This window comes from Hirundo rustica, chromosome 28, assembly GCF_015227805.2.
Source record: "Hirundo rustica isolate bHirRus1 chromosome 28, bHirRus1.pri.v3, whole genome shotgun sequence".
NCBI lineage: Eukaryota > Metazoa > Chordata > Aves > Passeriformes > Hirundinidae > Hirundo > Hirundo rustica.
This window is the reverse complement of record NC_053477.1, coordinates 1,200,753-1,214,039: the sequence shown is the minus strand read 5'-3', so window position 1 is coordinate 1,214,039 and position 13,287 is coordinate 1,200,753. Positions and strand designations below refer to the sequence as shown.

Sequence of the window (13,287 nt, the reverse complement as noted above, 5' to 3'; positions counted from 1 at the left end):
GGCCTGGGGGTGCCAGTGCTCAGGCACCCTGCAGCAAATGGATGCTGGGAGTCTGGGTGTTTGTCAGATCTGGCTGTGTGGGTGCCAGATCTCTATCTCTTGGTGGCATCTGTCCATCCTGGGTGTCACTGCCCTGGGCACGTGGCTCCTGCCGAAGCTCTTGTCGAGCCCTTTATGTAGCAGCTGGATACGGGGGTGCTCGGAGCCGGACGCGGAGGCGGTGGCGGGGGGGAGCCGGAGCAGGGGCGGCTCCTCCACTGGCAACACCAGATGCCGGTTGCATCAGGCGTCAAGTGGCCCCAACGGCCTGGGGCACCGTTAGGGCCGTGCCTGGGCTCAGACCCGCCCCACCGAGGCCCATCTCCTGGGGTAGCCGCGGGACCGGTGGCGACCGCGGACAGGGGCCAGGGTGGAGCCGTGCTGGGGTCGGTCCCGGCGGGCCCGAGGTCGCACAATGGCGACACCGGTCTCCGCAAGATGGCGGCGGGGAGGCGGGGTCGTCCTCGCTGCCCGCGGGCTGTGCACCGCGCATGCGCACTCAAAGCCGTCGCCGGGCGCATGCGTTCACCGCCGTGCTCCTCGAGCTGCCGGGCCGCGCGGGAGGCACCATGGTGCCACTACGGGGGAGTACGGCGTGGGCAGCAGTGTCCGTCCGCAACACTGCGCCGTGTGGGGCAGAGGAAACGGCCCGACCGGCGACTTAACTCCTGTGAACGCTCGGCTGACAGCGGCGTGCTACAGGTTGTCCCGGAGGTTGAGCCCAAGTTCCGCGTTACGTAACGTGCTCCCCCTGCTCGGCTGCAGTGGTTCTCGTCTCCCGCCCCCGTGGTGCGTATTACGCTCGCCATTGGCTGGACGCAGCAGCGGGGCGGGACGAGGAGGCTATAACTAGAGGCGGCGAGGTAGGCGCCGCGTTCAGTTCATCGCTGCGGCGCTCTGGTTTTGTTCCTCTTGTGCTTTCCCCTTCTGCCTGTCGCCACCCATCGTGCCGCCATGAACGGGCAACTGAACGGTTTCCACGAGGTGTTCATCGAGGAGGGCACCTTCCTCTTCACCTCCGAATCCGTTGGCGAGGGGCACCCAGGTGCGGGCCGAGCGGGGCTGGGCGGGGCGGGGATCGCGCAGGCGCGGCCGGGCGGCGGGGGGGGTAGGGTAGGGGTGGGGTGGGGAGGAGGATGGTGAGGATGAAGATGAAGGAAATGAGGATGAGGATGGAGGCAGTGATGATGGGCCGGGGGCGTGGGGGGAGCGGCGGTGACGCGGGCGGGCGCGCGCGCAGTGTGAGGGGGGGCGCGCGCTCGCCGCATTGCGGGCCCGTCGCGCACGTGCTGCCCGCGTGGGGCGGGACACCGGCGTGCCGGTACCGCCGTGACTCAGCCGTGACTAAGCAGCTCCCGGTGCCCCCGCACCCCACGGGACCCCTGCCGTGGGCTCCCTCCCCGCATGGATGCCGAGGGTAAGACAGGCCAGGCGACCGCCACGCACAGCCCCCGGGCCGGAGTGTCTCCCTCAGCCCACCCCACGCTCCCCCGCGGTGCCGCCGATGCCGCCAAGCCGGTGATGAAGTCTCGCGAGTCTCCCCAGATGTGCCCTCCCGCCACACCTGGGGGGTTTTACTTCTCCCGGATGGTGGTTGGAGCCCCCTCCCCAGCTCGATACCTGCCGCTGCCGGTCTCTCCCGGTCTTTGTCCTCGCCGGTTTGGGGCACATGACCGTTAATCTGCGCAGGCAGCTGCCAACGCCCAGTGCCCTCTGCCTGGGCGCGCTCAGTACCGCGAACCCTCTCAGCTCTGGCCACTCTGACACCCACTCGCATGGCACACTTAGCACCTACCGAGTTCCCATCAGTTCTGGATCCCACTGGGGCCCCACAGTACCCCATAACTCTGCTCCTTCTGGCTCAAGCACCCACAACCCGAGGGCACAACCTGCGGCTGGTCTGGGGCTCCCCCCACTTTGCCTGAGGGAGGAGGCTATGAGGTCCATTTCCTCACTCTTTCCCACCAAAAAACATCCGGGGGATCCTCCCCTCACCCCAGCTGGGCGCTGCCTTGTCCTCACCCAGAAGGTCGCTGCCAAGGACACCTGCAGTCCTGGGAACATGGGTGGCTCTTCGGATGCCCCACACAAAATGCCCTGGAAGCAGGAGGGGGCTAGGTGTCTAGTGAGGTATGGCTGGAGCAGCCTTGGCTGGAGGCAGAGCTGCTGAAAGCTGGCATGCCGTGAATTTGGGAAGCTCGGATACAGATCTGATCCTTTCAGTGGTGCCACAGGGTTCAGCCTTAGTTGGAGCTGGAGCTTAACTGGGACATGCCTGGAATTCCAGACAGGGGACAAGGCAAGGGCTGTGTGCACCCTGAGGGGCTCCTGGATTATGGGGCTCCGATCCCTGTGCTGGAGGCTCCGGAAGGAAAGGCTGTGCCATGTTGGGCTGTCCCATGCCACCATGACGCCTCCTGCTCTCTGTATCCCCAGATAAAATCTGTGACCAGATCAGTGATGCTGTCCTGGATGCCCACCTCAAGCAGGATCCCGACGCCAAGGTGGCGTGTGGTGAGTAAGGGCACCAGGGGGGACAGCAGGTTGGTGACGTGGAGGTGACACCATGCTGATGTCACCCTTGTGTTTGCAGAGACTGTTGCCAAAACTGGGATGATCCTGCTGGCGGGGGAGATTACCTCCCGGGCCAACGTGGACTACCAGAGGGTGGTTCGGGACACCATCCGGCACATTGGCTACGACGACTCCTCCAAAGGTGTGTCCCGGGCTGCCACTGCCTCACTGACAGCACAAGGGTGGCACTGGGCTCACTAGAGCCCCCTTTGTCTCCCCAGGTTTTGATTACAAGACGTGCAATGTGCTGGTGGCCCTGGAGCAGCAGTCCCCTGACATTGCCCAGGGTGTGCACCTGGACCGCAGCGAGGAGGACATTGGTGCCGGTGACCAGGTGAGACCCGGGGCCACGGGGTCCCTGTGGTGTGACCGAGAGTTGGGCGTGACCCCCTTGTCCCTGTGCCACAGGGGCTGATGTTCGGCTATGCCACGGATGAGACAGAGGAGTGCATGCCCCTCACCATTGTCCTGGCACACAAGCTCAATGCCAAGCTGGCCGAGCTGCGCCGCAGCGGAGCCCTGCCCTGGCTGCGCCCTGACTCCAAGACCCAGGTGAGATTACCGGTGGGTCCACAAAGCTCTCAGAAGCCCCTTGTTCCCCAGCCTGGCCCCTGACTGGTGTCCCCTGGCAGGTGACAGTGCAGTACATGCAGGACCGCGGGGCGGTGATCCCAATCCGGGTGCACACCATCGTGATCTCAGTGCAGCATGACGAGGACGTGTGTCTGGACGAGATGCGCGATGCGCTCAAGGAGAAAGTCATCAAGGCCGTGGTGCCCCCCAAGTACCTGGACGATGACACCATCTACCACCTGCAGCCCAGCGGCCGCTTCGTCATCGGCGGGCCCCAGGTGCAGTGAAGGGCACTGTGGGGGCAGCACGGTGGTGGCAACAGTGACACCGGTGGTGGTGGTGACATTTGCGATAGCATGATGGTGGCGGTGGCAATGATGTCACGGTGATGGCAGCAGTGATGGTGCAGTGCTGAGGGCCGGTGACAACATGGTGACCACTGACAGCGGCACAGTGGTGGCAGTTATGACGGTTTGTGGTGGTGAGAATGGCACAGAGGTGGTAGAGACGCTGTGGTTATGGTGACAGTGGTAACACGACAGGGGTCACAGCATGGTATGGTGGCGGCAGTGAGAGCATGGCGATGGCTTTATAACCGTGACGCTGGTGACAGTGTGGATGAGGTTGTGATGCTTCTGTCCCCAACAGGGTGATGCAGGGCTGACAGGCCGCAAGATCATCGTGGACACGTACGGGGGCTGGGGCGCGCACGGCGGCGGCGCCTTCTCGGGCAAGGACTACACCAAGGTTGATCGCTCGGCCGCCTACGCCGCACGCTGGGTGGCCAAGTCCCTGGTGAAGGCCGGCCTGTGTCGCAGGGTGCTGGTGCAGGTAGGTGCTGCTCTGGGTCGAGGCTGGTCCAGGTGGGTGCTGGGGCCCCTCTCCCCATGGTCTTGGGGGTCTGGTCTCACCCGCAGCCCTGCCTCCCCCCTGCAGGTCTCTTACGCCATTGGGGTCTCGCACCCCTTGTCCATCTCCATCTTCCACTATGGCACGTCCCAGAAGAGCGAGCGGGAGCTGTTGGAGATCGTCAAGAAGAACTTTGACCTGCGGCCTGGGGTCATCGTCAGGTAATGGGTGTGGAGGTCTGTGCCGGGGGGTGGGGGCAGGCGGGGGTCCCTTCTGGAGCAGACTGGGGACTGCCTGGCGCCTGGACCCAGCGCGGAGCCGCTCGGCCGAACGGAGAAGGCGCGCTCGGGGTGCAGATGGGGTAAGTATCCGCTGGAGCCGAGCGCTTGGAGCTTCCCCGGTGCCAGGAGCTGTTTTGGGGGAGCGGCCGGGGAAGCTCCAACTGCCCCCCGGGGTGGGGAGGAGGTGGAGGCGCCGCTGTGGAACCCCAGGCCAGGCAGGGAAGGGGCGAAGGCAGGACCCCGGGGCCACCTCACTGAGTCGGGAATTGTGTATTCCAGGGATCTGGATCTGAAGAAGCCCCTTTATCAGAGGACTGCAGCCTATGGCCACTTTGGTAGGGACAGTTTCCCTTGGGAAGTGCCCAAAAAACTAAAATACTGAGGAAGAAAGCATTGTTAGGGCTTTTCCCCCCACTCCCACGGGCGTAGGTTACAGAGAAGCCCGTGGGCTCTGGGGGAAAGAGCTCCCTCCCCCTCCAGGCTCCCTGGCCGCGCCATTGTCTCTCACCATCGTTTTGGTTGTGTGGGGACCACGTGCCTCTCCTGGAGCCCCCCGCCCCTGTGTCCCCTCAAATCCCTCTGGATGTTTATTAACAAATCTATCCTTACTCCAAGCTATGAAATGGAGAAAAAGGCCCAAGTGCCCTCTCTCGCCCTGCTCCAAGCCCCCACAGTCCCACTGTGGCAAGGGCCACCCCATTTTGGGTCCCAGCAGTCCTGCTCTGTGGGGGAATACCCCATTTTATCACTCCCCATTCCTTCTTGGCCCCAAATTCCACTACATCAAGGGGACCCCCCCATCTTGCTCCAGAGGGGGGACACACAAACCCTCATTCTGCCTCCCTGTGTGTCCCCCCACAGCCCCATTCCACAAGGAGGATTCTCATTCTGGCTCTCCCAGTCCCACTGGTGGGGAAAACACTTCCCATTCCACCTCCTCACACCCTTGGGACCTTGCTGGTGCTGGGTTTGGTTCTTAACCCTCATTTTTAACCTTTTTTTTTTTTTTTTCCAAAAATGCACATTTTGGGGGGGGGGGACACGTTAAAACCGATCCCCAGCCCCTCCCCCCCTTGAGGGTTCAGTACCAGAGGAAAACATTTTACATTCTTTTATTTGGGGGGGGGGAGGGGTTTAATCCAAAAGCTGAAGTGACTCCCCAACTGCACAACCCCTCCAGCTCCCCAATTTTGTCCAGATGTTGGGGGGAAAGGGGGGGCATTTGGCGCTTGATACTTGAAGGTTTGGTGTATTTATTGTGCGCCGAGGCGGGGGCGTGAGTACAGAGAAGTCCCCGCACTCTGCCGGCAGCTCCTGATCCCTGAAAGCCCCCTCTTCCCCTCCCCCCACCCTCCCCCCACGCCCCACCAATTTGGGGTGAAATGGGAGGATTGGGTTTGTTGGAGCGCCGGGGGTGCCCTGGGCGTGGCGCTGGTGGCCGGTGTGGTACAGAGAAGCCGGCTTGTTTACTGCCCGCCCAGGCTCCGGCCCCCAGAGTGCCTTGGGGAGGGGCAGGGGGGGCTTTCTCCTGCCCTTGAGGATTTTTTTTTTCTTGGTTTTACTATTTTCGGGAGGTCTCGTCCAAATGTTTTGATCCACTGAATCCAAAAATGAGTTCAAAAAGAAAAGAATCTCAATAAAAGTGATGGGTTAGATGGAGCCTCCTCAAGTGTGTGGGGAAAATGGGTGCAGGGGACAGGTGAAGGAGTTTGGAAACTGAGGCAGTGGGAGATGGAGAGATTGGGGTACAAGGGAAAGTGGGACATGGGGAAGTAGACAGGGGAGAAAGTGTGTGGGGGGAACAGACCAGGGAAACTAAGGCACAGGGTCCTTGAGATGGGGGAAACGGGGGGTGGAACTGGAGTACAAGGCAGGAATGAGTATTGGGGCAACAGCTCTGAGGGAGGTTGGGGAAATACTGAGGAATGGGGAAAGAGATATGGGAAATAGGGGGGAAAGTGGGGTGTGAGGGGGAACTGGGCTACAGTGGAGACTGGGATGGATGAATCGGGAATGTGGCTGGGGAGCTGGGGCACAGGGGGAGCTGAGGGATGGGAGGGAAAGTGGGATGGAGGGAAATGAGTCCAGTGGGTGAGGAACACACCGGGCAGGGGGGCCGTTTGCTGGGAAGTCTGGGGAGCAGGGGGAAACTGAGGCACGGGAGGGTTTCTGGCTTAAAAACAGCATTTATTTGGGGTGTTCAGAGCTCAGGTCCCCTCTGGGCCCCCCCAGGGCTCTCAAGCCAAGCCTCCTCCTCCCCGCGCCAGTTGGCGAAAGTCACCTCCTGTGCCAGGCGCTCTGGGGACGGGCGGCCCAGTGCCAGGTTCCGCAGTGCAATCAGCGTCATCAGGGCACTGCAGGGACAAGGGTGGGCAATAGGGGCACGGTGGGCACAGGGGCAACGGGGGACAAAGGGGCTTTGGGACTGACCTGCGGCGGAAGATGAAGAACTTCTTGCGGAGGAAGCGCTGGAAGCGCTGGGCCAGGCTGGATTCCCGCTCGCGCCGCTGCTCGCGCTGCTCCCGCCGCAGGAACAGTGACACCACTGGGTCCAGTGGGACCCCCGCGGGCAGGGGCTCCCCCAGGATGGGACGCAGCTCGGGGGGCAGCGGGGACTCTTCTGGGGGGTGAAGGTGATGGGGGTTTTGGGGTCTCCATGATCCCCCCCCAGTCCGGTGATGGGAACTGGGGATGTTGCTGTGATCTTCCCACCCGAGTGACAGGGACTGGGTGTCCCCGTCATCCTCCCATCCTATTACTCATCAGAGAACTAAGGGACTGGAATTTGGGTCCCCTGCTGTCCCCCCCACCCAGTGACAGCAACTGGGGTCTTCCATGATCACCTCAGCTCACCAGGGGCTGAGTTGATGGAGCTTTTGGGGTCCCCCAGTGCTACCCAGGGGGTGAGGTGATGGGGATTTTGGGGTCCCAGGAATCAAGGTGTCAAGGATTTTGAGATTCCCAGGTCTGAGGGGCTCTAGGGTGTCCAGGGATGAGGTGTTCAGCCTTTGGGTGTCCCCCCCGCCTCACCAGTGCCGTTGCGCACGCGCTCCCGCAGCTCCTGCAGCCGTGTCAGGTTCTGCTCCAGCTCCAGAGCTGTGGTGTTCACGTACAGGTACATGTAGCACGAGGGCTCCGGGGACACTGTGTGCACCTTGTGGTACTGCCCTGCTGGCAGCTGGGGAAACAGGAGTGTCAGCACCCCCAGGTATCCCCAAGCCCCCCAGGGTCCCTCCAAGCCTCACCTGCATCCCCTCACCCTCCTCCAGTGAGTGGTTCTGCTGCTGCTCCACCAGCTCCACCAGCACCTTCCCCCGCAGCACCCGCAGGCTCGTGTTCCCCAGGTCTTCGCTCACAAAGTTCTCCAAGTGCAGGCCTAAAACACAGCTGGCTCTGTCCCCCCATCCCAAACCCCCAGGACCCCTCTATGCCCTGATCCACATCCCTCCAAGCCCTCAGGTACCCCCCATGTTCTCCACCCTTCCCCCTGAGTGCAGTGACCTCCCGGTACTCCAAAACACCCCCTCAGCCTCAGGATTCCCCCATGCCTTATACCCAACCCCTGAATCCCTAGGACCCGTTGTTCCTTGTACCCACCACTGACCCCTCTCCCTGCCCTATAACCCCTGTACCCCAGCCCCAGGACCCCCCTGGGTCACACCAGGGAAGTCTGCGATGAACACGGCATCTGTGTGTCCATCCAGCTGCGCCTCCAACTCCTGCAGCCGCTGGCGCCACGGAGAGAGATCCATAAGCAGTGGGAGCAGCCAAGGCGTGGGGGTCCATGGGGACCATGGGGCACGGACCAGGTCCACCCGGGGGTCCACAAGTCTGATGGGACAAGGTATCAAGACCTCGCAGCACCCAAATCCTGTGTGTGCCCTCAAACCCGTGCTGGAAGTGACGGTGCCCATAGCATGGGGAACCATAAGACCAGACAGGGTCCATGGGGACCACAACAGGTTCACCTGTGGCTCCACCAGCCTGTGAGGACAAGCCACCAGCACCCGTACATGTCCCTGTGTTCCCCCAAAACGTGTTCCCCCAAACCGTGTCCTCCCTAACCAGGAAAGCACCAGCTCCAGCAGCAGCAGCACCCACAGCTGTCACCCCACACCCACCCCCAGGTCCCCCCAGGCCCCTTGCCCCCACAGCCCCCATCCCCCCATCCCACCTCTGCTGGAAGCGCTCGTTGATGGACACCCAGACGTCGAAATAGATCTGGGGCTGGGTGACGTTGTAGCGTGGCAGGAGCTGGCTCAGGCAGGTTGAGTACTGCTTGAGCATGTCGGCGTGGTCCCGCCAGCGGCGGCTCTGCGTGAACACCTGCGGGGAGCTGGTGTGAGGCAGGGGGACAGGGGCATTGGGGAATGAGGGATAGGGAAACTGAGGCACAGATGAATGAGGGATAGGGGAAACGAGGGATGGGGGGGAAAATGAGGACCAGGGAAAAATGACGTACAGGGGTTGTTCCATGAGTGGGAGGTGATGGGGAAATGTGGGGGAAAATGGAGGCATATGGGGAAAATGAGGAATGAAGGAAACTGAGGCCCATGGGGGGGAAGTCCCTGTATTTGGGAGTGATTTGGGGTGGGGGGGGGTCACCAGGGGGAAACTGAGACATGGCAAGAAAATGAGGGATTGGGGACACTGAGGCCCAGCAGGTGTTGGCTCAAAACACTGAGGTTCTCTAAACTGATCAGAGCCCCCCCATCCTTCTGCATCCCTGGGCCCAGCTCAGCTGAGTCTCAGGTGCCTCCAGGGCTTACTCACCCCTGGTTTCAGGTACCCCACCTCCCCGGTGAGCCCATCCCTGTAGGTGATTTTGACGTGCTGGTGGAAGCGGGAGTGCACCATCATGTCCCAGGAGTAGCCGTAAAGCCCATTGGTCCAGTTGTTGTAGCCCTGGGGAGACATGGGGAGGTCACAGACCACAGGGGTGCCCCACCCCTGGGGACAAGGAGGGGACAGGGACTCCCTACCTACCACCTAAATGCCCCCCCACCCGCTTAACTGCCCCCTATGTGCGCTCAAATGCCCTCCACATCCCCCAACCCCCTCTCCGTGTCTCCCAAACTCCTTCTTACTCTTCTCAGACCACCCCCTTGTCCCGAAACCATCTCCCCAGTCCCTCCCCCTTATGCCCACCTGGGTGATGAAGTGGGAGTAGGGCAGGAAGAGCTGCTCCAGCACGTAGAGGATGGTGAAGGCTGCGGCCAAGTGCTGGCGAGGCCGAATGCCCCCCTGTGCCCCCTGGCATCCGTAGTGGCAGTCGGGGCTGGGCTGGGGGGGCTTTGTGCTGGGGAGCCACCCCTGCAGCCACAGGGGGCAGCGGGCCAGCAGCCCCCGTGGCCACTCGGGGCGGCAGAAGAGCCCGTTGGTGGCCAGCATGGTGTAGGAGAACATGCCTGGGTTGAGGACACTTAGGGACCCCCACTGCACCCAGGGGTGGGGGGTGCCCCTGTCTGGGATTTGGGGGGGTCCCTGCACAGGGCCAGGATGTTTTAGAGTGTCTGGGCACCCCTGTTCGGGATTGGGTGGGGGGTTTTGGGGGCCATGGAGCAGGGAGCTTGCCCCGGTTGGGAGTATTTGGGGGTACCCAGGGGTCCCATGTCCTGGCTGGAGATGCTCTAGGGCTGCCCTGGGCATACTGGGGGTGCAATGTCCCCCCCCTCACCGATGCTGAAGAGCTGGGAGTTCATGCAGTGGAAGTAGGTGACGAAGACAAGGGCAAGGGTCCGTGTGGCATCGAAGAAGAGCAAGAAGCCAGCAGAGAGGTCGAGCACCAGGCCCCCTCCGTGCACCACCAGCCGGCTGGTCAGCTCCTCAGACAGCACCAGCCTGGCCACAGAGCCTTTCTTGGCATCGGCCTCACCCCAGCACTGTGCTCAGCCTCATCCTGCCCCCTTCTCAGCCCCATCCCATCATCTCCCTCACCTTCCTCCTCCTGTCTGTCACATTCCTCAGCCCAAACCCAACCCTCTGTACCCTTCCTCACCCCAGTCCCGCTCCCTTCCCCATCATCCCCCTTCTCGATCCCCATCAAACTTCCTTAACCTTATCCCCCAGCACCCATAACCTTCCTCATCCCATCACAGTCCCAACCCATCCCAGCTCTGCATTCATCCTCATCCCCTCCCCTATCATCCCTCTCACCCTCCTCACTGTGCTCCATTCCTATCACCCCATCACCCCCTCCTCATCCTCACCTTGGACGCCCCCAGTTCCACTGCACCCTCATCAACCCTCTTCACCCTCCTCATCCTCACCCCAAACCACCCTTCACCATCCTCATCCCATCTCCACCATTCCACTGTCCCCCTCCTCACGCTCATCCACCTCCTCACCCCTCTTCCTCCCTGACCTGAAAGGTGCAAAGAGCCAGTGCCGGGCGAGGGTCCCCATGGAGAACCCCCCGACCCAGTCGGCGTCCAGCTTCTTCAGCCCCGCGATGAAGTACACGATGAACACCTGCGAGGACAGGGTCAGAGAGTCCAGGGGACCCTAGGGGGTCCTGGGGCAGGGACACCCACCTGGGCACGCAGCAGGGCATAGTTCCACAGCGGGACGTGGGCATTCCGCTTCTGGGGACGAAAGAGCCCATCCACGGACCTGCAGGGACATGGCAGGGACAAGGCCACTGTCGGCCCATTGCCAGAGCCGTGGGGACATGTGTCACTGCCTGATGGGGACACGATGGGGACAGAGTGCCAGGGGTGACACCAGGTGGGTACACAGTGCCACAGGACGTCTCCTGGGGACACAGCACCGTGGGGACTCCAGGACCTGTGCCACCTGCAGGGGACACCATACCATAAGGGACCCCAAAATCTCTGCCACCCCATGGGAACCCCAGCTCTGTATCACCACCCTGCTGCCCCTACTGACTTGAAGAGCTCCAGAGCCACCCATGTTCCCTTGTGTCCCCAAAGGCTCCCAGTGCTTTGAGGGTCCCTGCAGCCCCTCCAGTGCCCACCCGTAGCGGTCGGCGCCCAGCAGTGCCAGCTGGAAGCCCAGCAGCCCATAGAGGTAGGAGTGGTTGTTCCAGGAGGTTTTGTCCAGCAGCAGCAGGTACCAGTACGGGCACAGGAACGCGACGCAGCTCAGCCGGTAGAAGCACCCCAGCATGATGCCCAAGGCTCCTGTGGGCACAGGACCCCTGGTGTATCCCCTGTCCCCTCTTGGTGCTTGTCCCCAGCCTCCCTTCATCTCCCCTTCCAGTCCCAGTGTCCATCCCAGGACCCATTCCCACCCCAGTGCCAGTCCCCACCGTGATTCCTGCCCACATCCCACCCCGGTTCCTGCCCCAGCGCCAGCCCCTACCTGTCCCACTCCTCCCTGGCCCCATCCCCGTCCGTACCCAGGAACATGATGGTGTAGAGCAGGTACATCCAGTCCAGGGGCAGGGGATGCAGGAAGGGCAGCAGTGGGAAGCGACACACCTCCAGCCCGTCCAGGTATCGCTGGTCCAGATGCCCCAGGCCTCGCTCCTGTGGCACATCCAGGGCCATTAGCAGTCCTGCGGAGGATGAAGGAGGGTCAGTGACCCCACCGGGCCGGGGGGGGGCCCAGGTGTCCATCGGTCAGTGGCCGCGTTCCCCCCATTCAGCCTCAGGGAGCCCCGAGCGTCCGGGCGGGCACTGACCCCTCCACCCACTCAGGCCATTGCCCAACCTTTACTCCGGTGCTGACGTGTCACGGCTGGACATTGCCGGCCCGCCCTCGGATTTGGGAATCCCCCGGATCTCAGCCCCTCTCCCCAAGGCCCTGAAGCCCCCTAAAGTCCCAGTGCCCCCGGAACCCCTGGATTCCCTGAGCCCTCACAGGCCCAGCCTCCTTGTCCCCCCCACAGAATCCCCAAGGAACTCTCCCAGAACTTCCCCATCCCTCCCAGAGTGCCTCCAGCCACGCCAGAGCCCCCCGATCCTCGCAGCCACTCCAACCCTCCAGCCCCCACTACCCCTGTTCCCCACTTCCCCTCCCGAAGCCCCTCTGCCCCCCCCCAAGCGCACGATCTCCTTCTCCCCGCCGGAGTCCTCCCAGCCCGGGTGTTCCCCGTACCCTGAGAGCCCCCTCAGAGCCCTCCCCGTCGCCCCGGTCTCCTCCAGTCCCTGCTCCTTCTGTCCCCCCGGTGTCCCCCCGTGCCCCGCCTCCTTGTCCGGGTGCCCCCGAGCCCTGTGGTCCCCGTGCCCCTCAGAGCCCCTTGGTCCCTCCAGCCCCCGGGGGGCCCCGTCCCCTCCAAGCACTTCCGGCCCCCCGGAGCTCCCCCGGTGCCCCGTCCCCGCTGACCGAAGGCCGCGCGGAAAGCTCCGAGCGCGGCGGGGTCCTGCGGCCGGTGCAGCAGCCGGACGAAGCGGTGCCATCGCGTCAGGTCCCGTAGTTCGAACCCCAGCAGCCGCCGCGCCAGCCCGGGGCCGGCACCGGAGGACTTGGGGGACCCGGAGGGGTTCGGAGGAGACGCCGCCGCCTCCCCCCGCTCCGGCCGCCTCCGCCGCGCCGGACCTGTGGGGGGGTCACAGGTCAGGGGTCACAGGTCAGGGATCACCGGGGTCCCCGGGGGTCCCGCGCCCCCGCCCGAACCGCTCCGCACCCGCCGCCGCCGCCATCGCCCCGACCCCGCCGCCCCGGCCCCACCGCCCCGGCACGTGACGGCCGTGACAGCCAATCAGCTGCGAGAGGGGCGGAGCGATCGGACCGCGCCCCGTCAGACCCCGCCCCCTTCCCCTCAGACTCCGCCCCCGCGACCCCCGGCGCTTTCCGGGACCCCGCGGTTCTCCCCGAGACCACCCCCGGCACCCCCGGCTCCTCACGACCCCCGACCCACCGTGACTCCCGACCCCACCGTGACCCCGGCCCGCCCCCAGCCCCGGTGCCCCCGCTCTGACCCCGCGGCGGTCCCGGCCCGCCCCCGGCCCGCCCCCGGCCCGGCGATGCCGCCGCTCCCGGAAGCCCCGGGCTGGTGGGGCGGGTC

General features: G+C 63.7%; 2 protein-coding genes across 2 annotated transcripts; one reads left to right on the top strand and one right to left on the bottom strand.

Moving 5' to 3' along the window:
- The first annotated feature begins 894 nt into the window (after positions 1 to 894).
- On the top strand, positions 895 to 5,975 carry MAT2A (methionine adenosyltransferase 2A). The gene is made up of 9 exons (XM_040087877.2): positions 895 to 1,084; positions 2,476 to 2,553; positions 2,633 to 2,755; positions 2,835 to 2,947; positions 3,022 to 3,165; positions 3,246 to 3,464; positions 3,835 to 4,017; positions 4,123 to 4,256; positions 4,596 to 5,975. Exons 1-9 carry the CDS (start codon positions 994 to 996, stop codon positions 4,696 to 4,698), a joined length of 1,188 nt encoding a protein of 395 aa, XP_039943811.1. The 5' UTR covers positions 895 to 993; the 3' UTR covers positions 4,699 to 5,975.
- A 507-nt stretch (positions 5,976 to 6,482) lies between these two features.
- On the bottom strand, positions 6,483 to 12,922 carry GGCX (gamma-glutamyl carboxylase). Its single transcript, XM_040087597.1, has 15 exons — positions 12,907 to 12,922; positions 12,606 to 12,818; positions 11,677 to 11,835; positions 11,293 to 11,458; positions 10,850 to 10,928; positions 10,681 to 10,787; positions 9,994 to 10,157; positions 9,465 to 9,724; positions 9,090 to 9,221; positions 8,491 to 8,642; positions 7,978 to 8,147; positions 7,562 to 7,692; positions 7,347 to 7,494; positions 6,747 to 6,936; positions 6,483 to 6,670 (listed from the first exon to the last, which is right to left on the bottom strand). Exons 1-15 carry the CDS (start codon positions 12,920 to 12,922, stop codon positions 6,517 to 6,519), a joined length of 2,241 nt encoding a protein of 746 aa, XP_039943531.1. The 3' UTR covers positions 6,483 to 6,516.
- Positions 12,923 to 13,287: the final 365 nt, after the last annotated feature.

Bases quoted from the DNA above. Each gene is read 5' to 3' on its own strand.
- MAT2A (XM_040087877.2), top strand. From the start codon at position 994: ATGAACGGGCAACTGAACGGTTTCCACGAGGTGTTCATCGAGGAGGGC. The intron at 2,554-2,632 runs GTGAGTAAGGGC...TTGTGTTTGCAG, and splicing joins CGACGCCAAGGTGGCGTGTG to AGACTGTTGCCAAAACTGGG. The intron at 3,465-3,834 runs GTGCAGTGAAGG...TGTCCCCAACAG, and splicing joins TCGTCATCGGCGGGCCCCAG to GGTGATGCAGGGCTGACAGG.
- GGCX (XM_040087597.1), bottom strand. The intron at 11,459-11,676 runs GTACGGACGGGG...CTGTGCCCACAG, and splicing joins CTACACCATCATGTTCCTGG to GAGCCTTGGGCATCATGCTG. The intron at 6,937-7,346 runs GTGAGGCGGGGG...TTCACCCCCCAG, and splicing joins GCGCGTGCGCAACGGCACTG to AAGAGTCCCCGCTGCCCCCC.